The sequence below is a fragment of the Nannobrachium achirus genome, assembly GCF_963921795.1.
Source record: "Nannobrachium achirus genome assembly, chromosome: 17".
NCBI lineage: Eukaryota > Metazoa > Chordata > Actinopteri > Myctophiformes > Myctophidae > Nannobrachium > Nannobrachium achirus.
In genome coordinates this window covers 54475104-54496065 of record NC_137824.1, presented here as the reverse complement: position 1 = coordinate 54496065, position 20962 = coordinate 54475104, and the positions used below count along the sequence as shown (strand labels likewise).

General features: G+C 42.5%; 1 protein-coding gene across 1 annotated transcript in view; it reads left to right on the top strand.

Annotated features, from left to right (window-relative positions):
* Window positions 1-20962, top strand: part of htr4 (5-hydroxytryptamine receptor 4) — a gene marked incomplete at both ends in the record, with an annotated part of 212655 nt that overhangs the window by 46491 nt on the left and 145202 nt on the right. The window contains one exon of the mRNA XM_080745872.1: window positions 11681-11794. Within this exon, the coding sequence (XP_080601998.1) occupies window positions 11681-11794 (114 nt within the window). The remainder of the gene's footprint in view (window positions 1-11680; window positions 11795-20962) is intronic.

Here is a 20962-nt window from a genome sequence, read left to right as displayed (position 1 = left end):
AAGAACCCTGCTTTGCAAAGCTACAATCTGAGTGTGTCCAAACGTTAATCAATGAAGCCTTGACTGGGAGCTTTTGCAAAGTCACAGTGTCCAGACTGAAATTCCTTTGTCATCTTGTGGAGTGGAAAAAGCAGAATAGTCTCTCTCTCTCTCTCTCTCTCTCTCTCTCTCTCTCTCTCTCTCTCCATTCACTCTCATTGTATGAAATGAAATCACACCTTTTGCTCAAACCTTTTGCCACACAATGTGGCAACAATTCGGAACATTCAAAAGAGCGTTGTAGCATTGCACTTTTATATGCAAATTGACACTTTAATATTACGTAGTTTGGTAAAGGATCCCACTTTATAGAATAGCTTAATTAATATATGTTCCTTTTGCATGTGTACTCCCTAAAGGCCAAGGAAAAACCTCTGCCCTGCATTTTCAGCCTTTTATAGGAGGCCAATATATTACTCCTACAGATATTGTCCAAAAATCACGCAAACCGGTACACGTTATCTCTATAGTCATGTGATCAAGACAGATCTGCCCGATCTTTCATATTCCATCCTCATTGGCTAAGATTAGTATCTAAAGTTTGCAGGAGTGTCTCCTTTTGGACAAAATGCCTCAAATCATGAACGCAGCATTTGATTAGCATGAAAGTTTGCACACACATTCCCACTAGGCCGTCATGGTGGCGCTATAAAAGGACGATTCACGTTTTGGCCTACTTTGGATTCCGAACATTGCTGGCCCACAATAACCTACCTGGCCTGGCGGAGACCTGTTGTCAGAGGAGCATTTTCTTTTTATTTATTCCTGTGCTACTTTCTCTCTGCTTTCACACGCTTACATTTTGCTAGTGTGACGGAGAGAGTCGCAGCCCCAGCCTTGAAGCCTCAAAAGTCTAGTATCTCCCTCTAGTGGTTAAGATATTGGACTTTCGATTGGGAGACCCGGGTACGAACCCGGGTGGGGAGGTTCAGATCACCTCCGTTACATTGGTGCCGTGACCCGGATTCGGGCTTCCCCGTAGGAGGAGGTCAAAGGGGGGTGAGTGTGACGGAGAGAGTCGCAGCCCCAGCCTTGAAGCCTCAAAAGTCTAGTATCTCCCCCAGACCAAAGAGATGTCTCTTTCTTTGGTCTAGTGGTTAAGATATTGGACTTTCGCGTGGGAGACCCGGGTACGAACCCGGGTGGGGAGGTTCGGATCACCTCCGTTACACTAGACGGTTAAAGAATCTGCCATGACCCTGCCCTTGTCTGCTGCCTCATACTATATTCTTCATGACATTGTAGAAATGGCATTTGCACACTATATAATTGGAACACTTTGTCCTGCAGTAGCAATCTGCATATTAAAGAGAGCTTGTCTTGGCTAGCTGTGAGAAAATACTTGTGTCCAGACAGCTACTGCGTGTCATTATGGAATCCCCACTAAGGGCACGTGTGCTTGCCAAGAATTGCTTGTTTCGCTCCACATACAAAACAGCGTGAAACTGGAGGATATCCATGCATGCAGAAAAAAAGAAAGATATAGAAGAGATTTTTTTTCCCCCTACACAGTGAACAGAATAATTTGCTTGATATATTGGAATATTGACTCGGCTATGAATGAATTGCAAGCAGGCAGGGGAGCAACGTAACGATTGCTTTCTTTCTCTCTCTCTCTCTCAGGGGTGTTGCACCAAATGCTGGGCCCTGGGTACAAGGATTCACTCACATGTTGTGCTTTAACTATTGAAAAATAGCAGATATACAAGCTCACAGCCGCGCTGCGAGCTTGTAGATCTGCTATTTTTGAAAAATCGTGAATATTATAAGGTTTTTTGAAAAGCCTATGTTTCCATGTGAGTGGTGCTCACACTTTTTCATGTCATGAACGCACCAAAATGATATGTATTTGGCCACGGACCTCCCATATCAAAATATTTAGTTCCAGAAGCAAAATTTGAGTTACAAACGTTTGCTTAAAAAAATACATATATTTAAAGATTTGCACACATTTTCACAACTTTTCAAAAATAGCAGATCTACAAGCTCGCAGCGCGGCACTCGGTGCCGCGCTGTGAGCTTGTATATCTGCTATTTTTCAATAGCTAAAAGCCCCTCCACCTTGGCTCCTTGTAGTCTGGGATCACTTCGCTTTACGAGGTTTGATCCGGTCGGGAGCGGAAACCACTTTACGTCATGTTGTAGTCCTAGACGGACTACACTTTGGCCGGAACTATCAACCGGATTCAGTTTTAACCCAAAATATTCCCCTGCACCCAAGGACATAGTTTTAGGGCCTACCTAATAAACACCTTGATGCGGCGTAGTTTTGCTTTCGAAAAATTCGTTTGGTATGTGATCTTTTAGTCCAACTCGTAGCGACTGGTAAGACTACACTAGGCTACTCCAGCATTTTAATAGTGATTGGGGAAACAAACGAGGGGAACTAAATCAAAGCTACGCCGCTTCTTCTAGTGGTTTCCGCGCTCTAGGCGGAAACCAAACGGTCTGTTGTGAACGAACACCAGGCTTTCTCCCGAGAAAGACTGGTAGGCAAGGTTAGCTCCTAGTAACTCAGTCCCACTTCTCCCCCGAGTCCCCCCCCCCTTGTGACGCCCCTGCGCTCTCTCTCTCTGTCTCTCTCTCCCTCACCTACTGAGCTGCGTGTTTATGGCCCATATTGTTACCCATTTCAGGGCTGATGTCTGGTGGACCACCAAGGTCCTTGGCTGGCACAGTCATCAGCACAGAACGTCTGCTCTTTAGATTCCATCAGAGAACACTTCATCACAGGTCGTTCAGTGGGAGACACCTGATATTTTCTACCCAGGCTGTCTGAACGCAGAGCGTTTTAAAGACACGCTCCGCGAAACAGCTGGGGAGAGCTGGGGTGCCTCTGGCAGGGGATCCCCATAGCTTTTAAGCTTGAGGCCCAAAAGAGAAGTCTTCCCGTAGGGCTGTCACGATTATTACACAATCGTCTAATCGCAATTATTTGAGGTAATTCGCAATTATTTTGCATAATCGTCATAATCGTTTCCATGTTGAGAAATGTTAATGTAGTTAAAACACTTTCAAAAAGTAGTGGAAATAGCCGATCTACAAGCTTGTAGATCGGCTATTTCCACTATCAATGTTCTTTTTTAAGTATAAAATCTTCAAATATGTCAGAAATGTCTTTGTATATTTAAGTTATGTGTCATGATTGCCATGTGCAACTTCAAAGCCTAAAAGCCAAACAGAAATGTAATTGTCAGCGACAAATACACAAATCGTTAATCGCAATTATTTGAGTGACAATTAATCGCCATGTAAAAGTCATAATCGTGACAGGCCTATCTTCATACACAACGTATAAAAAAAATATATGTTTTAGTTATTTATGAAAGTCTAGGTAAAGCAGTCTAGTTTAGGAAATGTAAAAATAAATACAAAAATAAAAAGGTTATTTGCTCACAACCCATAACAACTAGTCAAATGAGTCACGACATTAGTCACGGTTCTGTTTGGGAAGCCCCCGCCTAGATCATTTTGCATTGACCATAAACTTAAAACGCTATAACAGGCAGCAAAAGCAGTGTTCTTTTATTAAAGTTACCGGTAGTCAGAACATCTCTCTCACCTCTGTTGTTCAAGATTCAAGATTCAAGATTAATTTATTTGGTCCCGAAGGAAATTTGTCTTGGACATGCAGGCTGCTACATAACATACAACAGGACAAGACAGACAGAAAGAAAGTAAATTACAACGAATAGTGCACAACACACAGTGCTGACATACAGGTCAAGTGCATACATTACATTACACTAGAGTCATCACACCCTACTAACGGCCTGAGTTTAGCAGAGTAACGGATATGGGAATGAATGAGTATTTGTATCTGTTCAGATGTCTTTTCTTGTTTTTAACTGGGACTCCATAACGTCTACCAGAGGGTAGCAGTTCGTATTCTGAGTGAAGGAAGTGCTTATATCACATTGTCCTTGAGCAAAAGCTGCTAAAGCTCCACCTTGCTCACTCACTCCTTGTAATTTGCTTTGAACAGGAGCTTCATAACAGTTTAGTGAAGTGTTTCAGTGCCAGATGTGTAGAGTTTGTCATAAAAAGCTGCACAACGTTAACGAATAGTGTACTATTTATGAAGCAATCACAACCTCACGAGTGTCTTTGATAGTTTAGTGAATGAACGATTTACTACAGTACCTGACTCTGAAATGATCCTGATGAGTCCTGATGTGGTAAACACTAGGGATGCTCCGATCGATCGGTGGCCGATTTAAATTAGCCGATTTATTCAATTAATGACGTGATCGGTGATCAGCTGCAACTGCAGGGCTTTACTTCGCGAAAGAAGGTACAAACTTGAAACTTGGAGATACGAGGTTTCCACCCGACAACGACGATATAAGACAAATAATCCTGAATGGTGGCCTGTGTCATCAGGTGGGCTCAGCGCTGGTTCAACAGTCTGATGGTGGCCAGCTGGAAACTGTTCAGAAATCATAGAGTTTTAGGATGCCTTTGGCGTTTGCCAAAGTTTCACCCATTGGACACCAGCTGTCTGCACCTCTCCTAGCCACTGTACCGTTGAGCTCTCCTGTCAGGCACGGCTGCTGGCATGATATGAGCTGCCTGGAGCTCACACTGGAACTCCACCATGATATGAGCTGCCTGGAGCTCACACTGGAACTCCACCATGATATGAGCTGCCTGGAGCTCACACTGGAACTCCACCATGATATGAGCTGCCTGGAGCTCACACTGGAACTCCACCATGATATGAGCTGCCTGGAGCTCACACTGGAACTCCACCATGATATGAGCTGCCTGGAGCTCACACTGGAACTCCACCATGATATGAGCTGCCTGGAGCTCACACTGGAACTGCTGGTATGATATGAGCTGCCTGGAGCTCACACTGAAACTGCTGGTATGATATGAGCTGCCTGGAGCTCACACTGGAACTCCACCATGAATATAGCAAAGACGGTGATATACAATGACAAGGATATATAACAAACTAAATGAATAAATAATTCAAAATGTTGCTAACAAACTTTGAGACTAGCCATTGTAAACATGAAATTAGTCAAATGGAGCAGCATGTGTTATTTCTCACTGTAAGTGTAAAAAATATCTGTTGTGCTTAGTGCTACAGTGTATAAATGAAATATAGATGAATCGATTGTTTTCAGACAAGCTGCCATTGGTCAATCTGATTATAATCAAAATACAAAAGCAACGCACACAAGCTGGCTGTAGTGACAAGTAATCCAGGCGTAGGTGACTGGAACTTGGCGACATACAGATCCCTCCCCAAGCGTTTGAATATTGTGTCAAAGTTCATTTTCTTCTGTAATACAATTGAAAATGTGAAACACTCATATATTCTAGATACATCGCGCATGCAGTGAAATATGCAAAACCTTTGTTGTTTTACATTTTTATTGCATGCAGCTCCCGAAAATCAAAAATCCATATCTCAAAATATTACTCAAATATTACTCATTGTTTGAAGCCTAGTGTGAAGTTTCCGCAGTCAGTGATGATTTAAATTGGGGTGCTGTTGCATCTGCAGGTGTTTTTTTTACGCAATATTCTATCTTTTGTCAGGGATCTGTATGTGGCGTGAGCAGGGGTGTCACAAGAGGGGGAAAAGTGGGACTGAGTTAGTGGGCCCAAGGTGGAGGGGCCTGGGATTAATTCATACTTTAGCTATTTAAAAAATAGCAGATATACAAGCTCACAGCGCGGCACCGAGTGCCGCGCTGCGAGCTTGTAGATCTGCTATTTTTGAAAAGTCGTGAAAATGTGTGCAAATCTTTTAATATATGTACATTTGTAACTCAAATTTTGCCTCTGGGGGGTCCCTGGAACTAAATATTTTGAGATGTGTGTCCGTGGCCAAATACATATCATTTTGGGGGTCCTAAACATGAAAAGGTTTGAGCACCACTGACATAGAAACATAGGTTTTAAATAAAACCTTAGAAAGATTTTAAATATTCAAATACTTGCACGATTTTACAAAAATAGCAGATCTACAAGCTCACAGCGTGGCACTGACTGAGCTTGTATATCTGCTATTTTTCAATAGCTAAAGCACAAAATAATTGTGCGTGGGCCCGCAGTGAATCCTTGTAATTAACCCAGGGCCCAGAATTTGGTGTGACACCCCTGGGCGTGAGTGCAGGATAAGAAGGAGGAACTGTTCCAGTGAGTGGCTGACTGTGGCTTTAGATTAGGTGGACGTATTCCCTGGTGTCCCGTCATCAACCTCTGGAGTGCCTAATTGAGGCTGCTAGTCACTGATTGCCCGCCGTGTGCTCGGCTCAATTACAGGTCAAGGATCACGGGGATCTGATGTCATCGGAGGGCTGTGTACACATGCATGTTTCTCTCTCTCCCTTTTAGTCTCTCTCCTCTGTTTCCAAGACACACACACACACACACACACACACACACACACACACACACACACACACACACACACACACACACATACTTTACAGCCCGGGTGTATGGACGGTGCTGGCCTGCACGTAGGTGTCTGTGTGTGTAGAGAGACTTACACAATGGAACATTTCATTCATGTCACACCTTGCGAAATACAGCCAGACAAGTTGGTCTAGTGATGGGCACTTGGAGAGGACAGTGAATGTGGTAGTGTCTTCTGTACAGTACTATGTACACCAAAATGCCATTGTAACACAGCCGAGCTACACCAGAAAACGCACACGCACGCGTGCGCTCTGTGCACGTGCGAAAAGCCCCTGGCTACACCAAGGAGGGAGTATATGTGTGAGAGACCAGGGAGGTTTTGTACAAAACGCATACGTGCGCGCACAAAATAGAACCAATCCTATTTTTACAGCATGCTTATCCGGGGCTAGCGCTATCCGTGAGCCTGGTGTATATCATTGATATGTATTGGATCTTTCCAAAATGCGCATGCGCACGCCCCGCGTACGCACTGACGCGCGTGAAAAGGCTTGGTGTAGCCCGGCCGCCAAGTAGTGTTTGATGGTCACCTTTGTCCAGTGGTGTAAAGTAACAAAGTACATTTACTTAAGTACTGTAATTAAGTACAATTTTGAGGTATTTGGACTTTACTTGAGTATTTCCAGTTTCCAATACTTTTACTTCTACTCCACTACATCTGGGATCCAAATATTGTACTTTTACTCCACTACATTTATTTGAAAACTTTAGTTACTAGTTATTTTGCAGATATCAATTAGAATATTATAAAACATACACTAACGACTTTAGCCCTATTTTATACCTAGGCTATTTGAAAATAGCCGATCTACAAGCTCACAACGTGTCACAGTATTCATACTTTTACTCAAGTAAATACATTTTAGTACTTTTTCACCACTGCCTTTGTCCAAATGACACACATACAGATATTTATATAGGTTTTCCTTTGACCTTGAGGAGACAGTCTGTTCGTATATTTATGGAATATACTGTGTGTGCGTGTGTGTGTGTGTGTGTGTGTGTGTGTGAGAGTGAGCGTGTGTGCGCTGGTCGGTTGGAGGTGTGTGTATTTGTGTGTCCGCTAAACACAGTTGCTGTGGTTGGTTGTTTGGTCAGATTCACAGCTGAATTTATCATCAGTTTATCCATGTGCAAAGTTGCCAAAACATAAGGGCAGAATACAGTAACCCTCGACAGTTCACAGAGCTGCGTCATGATGATGCTGGCAGTTTTTTCACCTTATAGAGAGAGAGAGAGAGAGAGAGAGAGAGAGAGAGAGAGAGAGAATGATGCACTAAGTACAGCATCTGTCGACAATAAGCCGACATTCCAACTTGAAAGAGGATAATAGTCTTGTCCTGTCAGTAATGCTCACCGCTCGCAACTTTAAAACGAAACGACTGACTACAGAACCGCTACAGCGTGCCATTCATGTCTGCTGGGGTGTTGGAGAGGCTGTCTTTCAAGCAACGAATCACAGATGAAAGGAAATTAACGTCTTGTAAGTTGTCGCAGTGGCAGGGCACCCTCTGCATTTTCACATTTCTTCTGCCAAGTGTGTGTGTGTGTGCGTATGTGTGTGGGTCGATGGGTGAGTCATAGTAAAGGATAATAACATGAAAGCAGTGATCCAAAGTGCAATCTATGCACTACCTATTTTGAGAGAAGAGAGACTGGGAAGTGTGGAGATTTACAGTTTACGCAAACTGTGGTAGCAAAGGCCAAAGGGTATGAGTGTGCACGAGATGAGTGCGATCCCTTTTCCTTTGCCTGAATGGTGAGAATATACAAGCATCCTAAGGGGCTTACCATAATGCAGTGTTTCTCAAACTTTCAAATGTCAATGTCTCCGCTTAACTCTGACAGTGTCAGAGTTACAGACTTGTAAGGGTCAATTTAGACCCCCATAAAGGCACCCACAGAGTCCACTTTGAGAACCACTGCCATAATGTATTTCCAGTGTAAAACAAGACTATAAAAAATAAAAAAAATTATAGAGTTTATCTTAATATTATTATTATTATTATTATCTTTAATTATCGGAGAAACACATTTCTCGGTGGTGCTTGGACTCATAACTCCTGGCAGTTGAGTTGCAGATCCTTGAAATATTTTGGTTAAAAACTAGTCCCAAGGCCCAAGGTGGGAATGAATAATCGAATGATGCACCTTAGTTGTGATTTACAGTCGAGCTGATATTATCACTTCAATTTCACGGTATAAATGTAATCTTTCAAGGTTTTTTTCCAAGGATACGTACATTTATCAGTGATTTCATTTCTAGACTAGATGTTAGACACTTCTATTTTATTTGTTTTTTCTCTGCTTTTAGTTCAGACACAGAACTGTGCAGGGAAATGCACTCTCACTAGGGATGTGTGCAGCAACTGATGTTTAAACAATATTTTATAGTCAGAACTGAGCACAATTCGATCTATATGGCCAAACACAACCAAAAAGTACATTATTTATGAGATGTAAAAGACATTTGGAAATTACTTAACACAGCGGGTGCCCACGAGGTGTCTACGCGACAATTTCTTTGATGTCGCTGGAGGCCCACAACGCGTTGGACGTGTTTACTGTAATTACAGTATAACTTTATATCTCACCGTTAGGTCGGGGCTACGCCTGGATGTAGCCCATTAGCCGCTAGTCGCTTCGAGTCGACGCTGAGAGCATCGCGCGGCCGTTTTTCTCTGTATACTCCAATGCATTTCCCCATCTTTAAAGCCCTTTATCTCCGATGTTTGTTTTATGGCATACAGTACAGTAAGTTACACAATAACATCCTGTCTGCGCTCATGTGACCAAGTGACGTCATCACGCATGCATTGACGCAACAGGGCCTCGTATTCTTCTATGGAAGTGCTATGGGGGCACTCAGAGGGGATGACTGGCGCCTCCTGGTGGGCAGTCGATGTGTTAATATATAATATTCAAATATTTGAAATGCAGGAGAACTGTTGGTCAAAATAATGTCTTTGCAGGATGAAAGCACATTTTGTAATTATTTTGGTCTCAGGAAGTTGGGAACCATTTGTGGGTCACGGACTATTTTTATGGGTCTTGAGTGTATATAAATATATATATATATATATATATATATATATATATTATTTTATTTTATTTTTTATTTTTTTCTACAAAAATAAATTATAGGCCTATAGGAATAAAAAGGAAAAACAGCCATAGTGTATAGTGTAGTGCAAGCTCGACGCGGAATCGGCTATCTTTGGATCGTCGCGAGTGGACAGGGATTCCTCCAGGACACCCGTGCGCATCTTATGAGGGCAAATCGTAGTGACCCCGAATATTCTGAGACTTTTGAAAGGTTCGTGAAAATCTCTCTGAAAGTGTGGCCACGTGAACGACATAAGTCGAAAAAACTATAGGAGTTCCATGAATCAAAATCACGTTTGAAGAAGCAGTGAAAAAGCTGATCTGAGGGGTTAAAGTTCTCAGTCTGCAGGGGACTGATTTCAGTCTTGAGGATTCCATAGGGGCTGTTTCTGAGATCAGTGCAGAGCCGCACAAACATAAATAATTGAGGGGGAGGTGTAGTGATGAAGGACAAAGTCGTCAAAACACTAGTCAAGTGATCTCCAAACTAAAAAGCAGTTATAATTTCAAGATATGAGTATTCGAATTGGCCACACTAGCATAGAATACAACTGAACTTCAGAAGATACCTCTATAAAATGAAGCATGGATTGGAGCACACACACATTCAGTGAAGGCAGTTCAGAACTTCAGGGAAACACCTCAAAGATCTTTCAAAGATCACATATTGGGACATGGTCTGAAAATAAATTTCACTCTTGGGATTTTTTTATTTATTTTTTTGGCTTTAACCCCTGTGATCTACAAGCAGTGACTTGTGAGCTTGCACAGCATATCGTCTATTTCCTTTAGTTTGGGCCCCAGGGAGACTTCAAACTTCTCGAGCTAAAAAGTTTAGGAACCACTGGACTAGTCGACTGCACCGTGCAGACATCCCCACTCTCGCCAGAGACTTCTTTGACCTTTTCAACCGTTCACGAATGGCCAAAGGCCACGGAACGTGACTAAACCCACAGCTGTCATTTTCACGATATCGTCGTTGTCGGGCGGAAACCTCGTATCTCACAAGTTTCAAACGTGTTCGTTCTTTCGCAAAGTACCGGTAAAGCCCTGCTTCATCACGCAAGGCCGTCGCACAAGAGTAGTGAAAACGGCCGATCTACAAGCACACAACGCCTCGCGTTGTGTGCGTGTAGATCGGCTGTTTTCACTAGTTTAACCCATTTAGGCCTAGAATTATTGAATGCTTTAACCAGTGAAAAATAGCAGATCTACAAGCTCACAGCGCGGCACCGAGTGCCACGCTGCGAGCTTGTAGATCTTCTATTTTTGAAAAAGTTGTGAAAATGTGTGCAAATCTTTGAATATATGTATTTTCAAAGCGAACGTTTGTAACTAAAATTTTGCTTCTGGGTGGTCCCTCCCTGGAACTAAATATTTTGAGATGCAGGTCCGTGGCCAAATAAATATCATTTTGGGGGTCCTTCACATGAAAAGGTTTGAGAACCACTGACATAGTAGTCTCTCAAGAACAGACTAACTGAGCTCCAGTTAAGTGAAAAGGACCTTTTCTTTGACGATGGCTGGCCAGATTGCTGACATAGAAACATAGGGTTTTTCAAAAAATCTTCGAAGGATTCAAAAGACACTTATAGAAACGGGTCAAAATTAAAATTTTCACGATTTTTCTAAAATAGCAGATCTACAAGCTCGCAGCGTGGCACTCGGTGCCGCGCTGTGAGCTTGTATATCTGCTATTTTTCAATAGTTAAAGCATAAAATAATGATACACAATACTGTGTACCCGTTCTAAATGGGTTAAATCATTTTTTGAATGATAAATGTAAAACCAACGGTTTCCACCCGATGACGACGATGTGCTGGCTCTAAGGCTGCGCTCACACATTCCCACACTGATGTTGTTGCCATGTCCTCCTCTGTGTTTCCATAGGCTCTAAGGCTGCGCTCACACATTCCCACACTGATGTTGTTGCCATGTCCTCCTGTGTGTTTCCATAGGCTCTAAGGCTGCGCTCACACATTCCCACACTGATGTTGTTGCCATGTCCTCCTCTGTGTTTCCATAGGCTCTAAGGCTGCGCTCACACATTCCCACACTGATGTTGTTGCCATGTCCTCCTCTGTGTCTCCATAGCGACAGCATGCCAAAGCGGATAGCCCTCATCTGCTTCCTGTCTCTGGTCATCCTGATGAGCATCCTGGGGAACCTGCTGGTCATGGTAGCCGTCTGCAAGGACCGCCAGCTCAGGTTGGTGTGTGTGTGTGTGTGTGTGTGTGTGTGTGTGTGTGTGTGTGTGTGTGTGTGTGTGTGTGTGTGTGTGTGTGTGTGTGTGTGTGTGTGTGTGTGTGTGTGTGTGTGTGTGTGTGTGTGTGTGCGCGTGTGTGTGTGTGTGTGTATGTGTGTGTGTGTGCAGGCACGTGCACACACAGACATCGAAGGGGGCTCGAGCCCCTATCCTTTTATCCGTCCGTAAAAAGTGCCCTCTCCTCCTGACCATGAATGCAGTTTTTGCTACGGTGAAAGAAATGCCAAATGTGCCCCTCTTTCCATGCCATACCTGAAAGGCAGCATTCAGAACTTGAATGCAGCAACTTGTGTTTAAATCAAGAAATGTGTGGATATCAAACACCGAAAATATTTTCGATGTTTTCACCAAATGTCCCTTTTCGAAATTTCAGCCCCTGCCTCTCTAACATTCTCGTGCGCGTGCGTGTGCGTGTGCGTGTGCGTGTGTGTGTGTGTGTGTGTGTGTGTGTGTGTGTGTGTGTGTGTGTGTGTGTGTGTGTGTGTGTGTGTGTGTGCCTCTGCTTGTCATTTCTGTTCACAGAAATGTTTTTTAAAATATATCTTCGGATTTCTAAGCAGCAAGCTATTCTAGGTTTAGAATTGGAATACTGAGTTGTACACACCTGCAAATGCAAAACTGTGTGTGTGTGTGTGTGTGTGTGTGTGTGTGTGTGTGTGTGTGTGTGTGTGTGTGTGTGTGTGTGTGTGTGTGTGTGTGTGTGTGTGTGTGTGTGTGTGTGTGTGTGTGTGTGTGTGCTCGCGTGCGTGTGTGGACAACAGTTTGTAGTTTGTCTCAAGAGACTACTCTACTCTAAGTGACAGCTATTCACTGGCTGTGTCCTGCATGTAATCCACCCCACCTTCTACTTTGGCTCTGGTCAAGGTTATTTTATGCTAATTAATTTACCTTAGCTCCATGTTGATTTTTTTTCTTTTTCTTTTTTTGCTGAACATTCTAAAGGGTCATCCTGTACAACCAACCATCCAATAATAATTTGTTATTATTATAATTTTTTACATTGGAATTAGAGATGTTACCGATCAATCGGCAATGGATCGGATCGGGCCGATCAAAGCGTGATCAGCGATAATCGGTGGTTTAGATCAAAAGGTAAATTCACCGATCCGATCGGTGCATCCGATCAACCAGCCGTTCAGTATGCCCACTTGAGGCCATTTTGGGGTTGATTTCCACATTGCTGAAGGAATAATTAGTTACTGCTATGATAATAAATACATAGTAATGCTGGTAAATAACTATAAGGCAAATATATAAATGAATTCATGAGTGAATTAATTATTTAAAGTTAAAACATTAACATTTAGAAAATATAAATAATATATAAATAATAACTTGATCGGATCGGTGATTGATCGGTATCGGGTGATCAAACTTTAGTGATCGGTGCTCGGTGCTCGGTGATCGGTTCCAAAAAGCCTTATCGGACCATCCCTAATTGGAATAGGTAATGTTCTCCAGGGGCCACACAGAAGCTCTGCTGCATGTCCATAATTACAACACCAGAGGCAGCGCCACAGATCACTTCCAACCCAGAGTCAAAACCAACAAAGGGTCAAACTCCTTTTTCTGCTATACCACCAAAATGTGGAAAGCCTTACTGAAGGCCATAAAGGAGTGTGGATCACTAGCATCCTTTAAAATTGCCCTGAAAAACCACTTACAGGCAGCAGCCGTTCGCAACTGGTAAAAAAAAAAAAAACCTAGCCCAACCCTACCCTCCTCTGCCCCTTCTTTGTATATACTGTTTGTTTAGACTTACTGTTTTCTTTTTTTGTTCAATCATTATTTTTTCTTTACATATCTACTGCATAGTACTGTGTTCTATTCGTCTGTCATTCAATGTTATATGAGATACTTAAAGTTATACCATGTAACTTTTTTTATAAAACAAATCTTAAAATTGTCCTAACTGTTAAATCGCTAAAGTTTTAGAACACCCACTCCGTTATTTTCAGCTTCTAAAGCCTTCTCTTTATATGTTTTCTATGATCCTGACCGGGCCCCGGAAAAATTACGTCATCACACTACCGGCCAATCACAGCGAGGGTTATACACTGCCGGCCAATCACAGCGCATCTTGAAGTGGGGTCGCTATGGCGGCCATATTTGTAGTCGCCCGTGTGTCTCTATACTCAAAAGTTAACCTCGCCTACCAGGCAGGGTGAAGGAGTCCGTTTCTCCGGAATGCCTGAACGCACAGGAACCAGGGACCCCTCTAAAGATAGATCTCGGCGAGGTGGAGGCAGACGCGGGACCCGCGGGGGCCGAAAAACGGCCGAAAGACGCAGACGCGACCGCGGTTTGCTATAGGGCTACTGACCACTAGTTGAGCATCTTACACAGTATAGCTTTAAATGGTTTCCTGTGGAAATAAGCTTAGTCTTTTCAATGGATCTCCTTTTAGTAGACCTTGTACCAGTGAACTGTACCGTCATGAAACGGTAAACCACCGCTCAGTTCACACGGGTGTGATTTTTTTAAAAGTCGTGAAGATGTGTGCAAATCTTTGAATATATGTTATTTTCAAAGTGAACGTTTGTAACTCATATTTTGCTTCTGGGTGGTCCCCTGAACTAGATATTTTGAAATGGGGGTCCGTGGCCAAATACATATCATCTTGGGGGGCCTTCACATGTAAAGGTTTGAGAACCACTGACATAGTAGTCTCTCAAGAACAGACCAACTGAGCTCCAGTTAAGTGAAAAGGACCTTTTCTTTGACGATGGCTGGCCAGATTGCTGCCATAGAAACATAGGTTTTTCAAAAATTCTTAGAAGGACTCAAAAGACACTTAAAGTTATACCATGTAACTTTTTTTATAAAACAAATCTTAAAATTGTCCTAACTGTTAAATCGCTAAAGTTTTAGAACACCCACTCCGTTATTTTCAGCTTCAAAAGCCTTCTCTTTATATGTTTTCTATGAGCCGTGAGGGGGGGAGAATTTCGCGGCAAAATGACGTCATCATACACTACCGGCCAATCACAGCGAGGGTTATACACTGCCGGCCAATCACAGCGCATCTTGAAGTGGGGTCGCTAGGGCGGCCATATTTGTAGTCTCCCGTGTGTCTCTATACTCGGGTGAACGGTGAAGCATGGGTGAAGGAGTCTGTTTCTCCGGAATGCCTGAACGCACAGGAACCAGGGACCCCTCTAAAGATAGATCTCGGCGAGGTGGAGGCAGACGCGGGGGTGTCCGCGGCGAAAAACGGCCAAAAGACGCGGACGCGACCGAGGTTTGCTATAGAGCTACTGACCACTAGTTGAGCAACTTACACAGTATAGCTTTAAAGAATCGGGTAAAAATTCAAATTTTCACGATTTTTCAAAAATAGCAGATCTACAAGTGAGCTTGTAGATCTGCTATTTTTCAATAGTTAAAGCATAAAATAATGATACACAAAATATGTACCCGTTCTAAATGGGTTAATAACTTCTCCTGGCGAGGGACCACAGATGCTCGGCACACCAGGCAAAGACAAACTGCTGCAACAACAGGCCAAAGAGCATCCATCTTCCAATGCTTCATTTATGCTGCGTTGCACGACAGCGTCGACGTGCCAAAAATAGCTGATCTACAAGCTCCCAGGACACTGTGTCCGCGATGCATTGTGAGCTGGTAGATCAGCTATTTTAGGTGCGCAACACCATTGCACAACAACGTATAAATCGGGCTAGAAAAGGGTCCACGCACACCCGTCTAGGTCTGTGCGTATGAGGAGGAGTACTGTATATGCCGATGTTATATTTTGGAGAATTTTCCCAGGAAAGCAAAAATGGGCAACATCAACAATAATGAACTGGTGGAAGCCAGGAGAAGGGTCTGGCTGTGAGAGAGTTCAAATGGACTGAAGCCTGCATAGATGGGAATGGGAGGGAGCCGAGAGTCTTTTCTGCCATTCCTTGAGAAGTAAAAAAGGGTTTGTTGAAGATGGATTCAGGTGAACCATGAGATTTGCACCCTCATGGCCGACCGATATATCAGTCAATTCGATATATCGGTCGTTTTGGAGCAATCGGAAGGGTATCGAACATCGGTGAATTATTCCACCGATATCCGATATATTAATTGCATAATAAATAAATAGATAAAAGACACATATTAATTCATAAACAAGACAAAACACAGCAGAACCCCCAAATTAAAAGAGTATTATTATCCGACAAGCAATAGAAATTGATAACTGCGACCAAACTTTGAGGTGTTTGTACTTTACTCGAGTATTTCCAATTTCCAATACTTTTACTTCTACTCCACAGTCTCCATTACATCTCGGATCGAAATATTGCACTTTTACTCCACTGCATTTATTCGAAAATTAAGAAATGTGTGGATATCAAACATCGAAAATATTTTCGATGTTTTCACCAAAAGTCCCTTTTCGAAATTTCAGCCCCTGCCTCTCTAACGTGTGTGTGTGTGTGTGTGTGTGTGTGTGTGTGTGTGTGTGTGTGTGTGTGTGTGTGTGTGTGTGTGTGTGTGTGTGTGTGTGTGTGTGTGTGTGTGTGTGTGTGTGTGTGTGTGTGTGTGTGTGTGTGCTACAAATAACTAAATAACTAACAAAAACTAAGGACAACTTTGTTTTTTTTACAACAAGGGTTCATATTTTAGATTGTAATTAGTGAACAGAAAAGGCTGATTGATAAAGGTTTTAATTTACTGCTTTCCAGTGTTTTAGCAATGTTGTTGATTTTAATTTCAGTGGGTGGGATACAAGTGGCTACATTTGTCTTTTTAGACAAAAGAAGCCCATTCCCAAGATGCACCGCAATCTTTCATGGGCAGAAGTGACTTTTGGGGGCTTTATGGTGTTACTGTAAAAATCTAAATATGTGTCCCAATCTCCCCAGGAGCCAGTCATTGCAATTTTTTTCATTTTCATTTTTTCATTTCATTTGAAAGCTGGGGATCATAGCTACAAAATGATATATTGGTTGTGGAGATTGAACCAACAGTTTTGAAGATATGGCTTATAGAATGATGCCATGCTGAAATAGTACTTTTGAGATATTCAAGTTTTAAATAAATTTCTAACCTGCAATGACCTGACTCCGCCACATGGGGAGCAATCTTCAATTCAATCTTCAATTCAAAGAAGCTTTATTGGCATGAGAACACAAACGTTTACACAGTGGTGGAAAAAGTACCAACATTTTATAATAAAGTAAAGTATCAATTCTGCAATGTAGAATCACTCTGTTACAAGTAAAAGTCCAGAATAAAAAATGTACTTGAGTAAAAGTACAAAAGTATTGGTACCCAAATGTACTTAAAGTACCAAAAGTAAAAGTACAAAATGTTTGAAAATAGCAGATCTACAAGCTCACAACGCGTCGCACCGCAATGCGTTGTGAGCTTGTAGATCGTCTATTTTCAAATAGCCTTGGTATAACATAGGGCTAAAGTGGTTTATGTATGTTTTAAACTTTAGTTATTGCTCTCTAAAAAGATAATGCCACAACAGCATCTCAAGCATTATTGGGCTAAATGTAAAGACGCTACAGTGCGCCAACCGTGAAGCAGTTTAACCAATTTGCTACATACGTCTACACAAACGGTCAGATTACAAAGATAAATTGCTTAGTGAAGGCTCACAGATGTCACCATAGGGTACGCTCCAGCAGAATGTCCCGTAATGATCGTATTATTTAATGAGGAGCATTTTAATCCGATCGGTCGTCGTTTCCTTAAAAAGGTATTAATGTATCTAAGTGCAGTACACCTCGCAACCGATGGGGTCGCATGGCTGAAAAACAACAGAAAATGGCATCTGATCGGATTAAAATGCAGTTTATTAAACAATACGAAAGATACGGGTAATTCTGCTTGAGCGTACCATACTGTGACATCTGTGAGACTTCAGTAAGCACGTTATCTTTGAAATATGAAGGTTTTTGTAGACGTACGTAGCAAATAGGATTAACTGCTCAACACGAGGTTGAAGTGAACCTATTACGTGTGCAACAGGGCTAACTGTGCTAAATGTAGCATAATCAGTGTTTGTGTAACTTCAGCCAGAAGGATTATTTGACCTGATAATAAAACACAATCTACAGGCTTAACCGCCTCGCGTTGTGAGCTTGTAGAAGAGAGCAACAATAGAGTTGGGTCACGTTTTATTTGTTTATAGCCTGCAGCTAGCGCTGCAGCTAGCGCTAGCTAACGCTAGCTAGCGTTAGCCGTTAGCCACTCATAGCCAGTCAACCAGAATAGTCTACTCTAAAGTCAACTTTCCGACGGCGAGTGAACGATTGCATTCCATCCATGTTTTCTTGGCTGTCAATTTATTGTCCAAAAAAACAAACACCCTGAACGTTAGAATTAGATAGTTTAGGACGACACTGATCAATGCTAAGCTAACTCAGTGACAAAGGAAGCTTCCGCACCGGAGCATACGTCACAGACGTCTCCAGGCCGCTCCAGGATCATTTCACCAGCGTAGAAGAAGAAACAGCGGAAGTCAAGAACGGCGGAAGAATAATAAATAATAATACACAAAATCATACATTACGTGGTTAATAATTGTTCATTTGGAACACACGTGGCATTAAATTAATGGGATAAATACTGTGGGTTGCTTCGCTAAGTAATGGAGTCCCGATATTACCGCATTTGGCTACAAACGGCTAACAAAGGCTGGCTAGTTAGCATTTTAGCTAATATAAACTGGGAGGACTAACAGAATTATGTACCGATCTCTCACATTAATTAAAAAAAGTCTTATTTACATGCAGAGTTAAGCTCTGGCGTTTAAGTGAAATGTAGCCTAGATATTATGAGATGCTGTTGTGGCATAAAAAAAAAAGAGCAAAAAAAAAAAAAAAAATCATTTTGGCTACAGGGAATAATGACAGTCCCCGAGATGACTAGCTGCTGGGGGTGCTGGGACACATATATCTAAAATATGAACCCTTGCTGTAAAAAAAAGTTGTCCTTTAAATAAAAAGAACGATGCTTTACAAAAAAAAAAAAAAACAATGCCTAACATTAACTGTTATTTATCGTTTTTACTTAAAATATAAAAACTAAATGCAAACAAAAACTATAATAACCTTGGCGTGTGTGACCGTGCGTTACCTTAAAGTACAACTTTGTTTTTTTTACAACAAGGGTTCATATTTTAGATTGTAATTAGAGAAAAGATGAGTGTTAAAATGTTTTCATTTACTGCTTTCCATCATTTTAGCAATTTTGTTGATTTTGATTTCAGTGGGTGGGACACAAGTGGCTACAAAATACAAATATGTACAAATATGTCTTTTTAGACAAAAGAAGCCCATTCCCAAGATGCACAGCAATCTTTCATGGGCAGAAGTGACTTATGGGGGCTTTATGGTGTTACTGTAAAAATCTAAATATATCTATATCTAAAATATGAACCCTTGTTGTAAAAGAAAAGCGAAAACAAAGTTGTCCTGTAAATAAAAAGAACGATGCTTTACAAAAAAACAATACCTAACATTAACTGTTAGTTATTGTTTATACTTAAAATATTAAAACGAAATGCAAACGAAAACTATAATAACCTTGGTGTGTGTGAGTGTGAGCGTGCGCACGTGTGTGCACACACACACACACACACACACACACACACACATGTGGGTTCATGTGCCTGCAAAGTGAGTGTTTGACAGGCTGTGAAGAAGGCAGGAAGGACAAAAGAGGGAAAACGTTGAAAAGGTTAGCGTGTCATCGCGGGGACATTTCATCGACCAGGGAGACGCCGTCATTACAATGATTCATTCCTCTTTGTTTTGCTCCCGTCCTCCGTGGGCCGAACCTGTCCCCTTTCCTTCTGTCCGTCTGTCTGCCTGTCTGTCTTGGCAGTCTGTCTGTCTGTCACCTGAGAGCGCAAGGTGACCTGTCATTGCTTGACATCACGTGCCTGCGTGTGTGTGCAGCTACAGTATGTGTCTGTGTGCCTGCATCCACTCGCATTTGAGTGTTGGCAGATGGAGGGGGTGCCCATCTGTGTGTGTGTGTGTGTGTGTGTGTGTGTGTGTGTGTGTGTGTGTGTGTGTGTGTGTGTGTGTGTGTGTGTGTGTGTGTGTGTGTGTGTGTGTGTGTGTGTGTGTGTGTGTGTGTGTGTGTGTGTGTGTGTGTGTGTGCGTGCGTGTGTGTCTGAGGACATTCAGGACAGCGGAGGGAAAAAATAGAGCGAGCAACAAACACACAGAAAAGTTTCAGCGTGGACTCGCCACTTATCAGGGTGGTCCCCCACACACGCACACACACACACACACACACACACACACACACACACACACAGGATGGCTGAAAGGATCCGCGTTTCAAATAGGTTATTAGATTTAGTTTTCGTTTCCTGTATTTCTGGAAAATGAAGTGAAATGGTTTGTTGCCATATGGCAACGACATGCGATAAAGGGTTAATAAGGTTTCCAGTCTAGTTCTGTTCTTTGTCAAGCACACTGCCACACACAGACCTACAGCACCGCCTTGACACGTGTGTGTGTTGTGTGTGCGTGCGTGCGTGCGTGCGTGCGTGCGTGCATGTGTGTGTGTGTGTGTGTGTGTCTAGCTATACTTATGGGGACTAAACGCATGTTCACACAGTCATGTCATATTTCATATCCCGTCAAGGGTGAATGTGGATTTATAACTTCAAAGTAAAACATTGAAGTTAAATTGATATGATAAATTAAAAAATATGTTTTCTTATGTAAGTAACTTGGAGTGTACATTTATATTGTGTTTTCTTTTTGTATATATGTCACGGTTTGTTAGAGAAACAGGACGGTCGAGAAACGGAGCACTCGTGGTGCCGCACGGGGCGGAACAAGCGGTCGCCCACAACAACGTCCTCCAGGCGGAGCCGCTCGATTGTCCACGACATTGCAAGCGGCGCGAAGGCCAGCGGACCTTGGTCCTGCTCTTCGCCCCCGAGTGCCGCAGGCGCGAGTGGCTGCGAAGAGTGGGCCAGGGCCGCGCGGCCGGCGGAGCGCCGCGCGAGTTACGAAGCCGTGGTGAATGCAATCGTTATAAAGCCCACGATAAACGCTCATAGTAAGCTAATGGCTAAGCTAATGGCTAAGCTAATGGCTAAACACCGCCCAGCTAGGCTAGTAAATAAAGAAAGAGAGTCG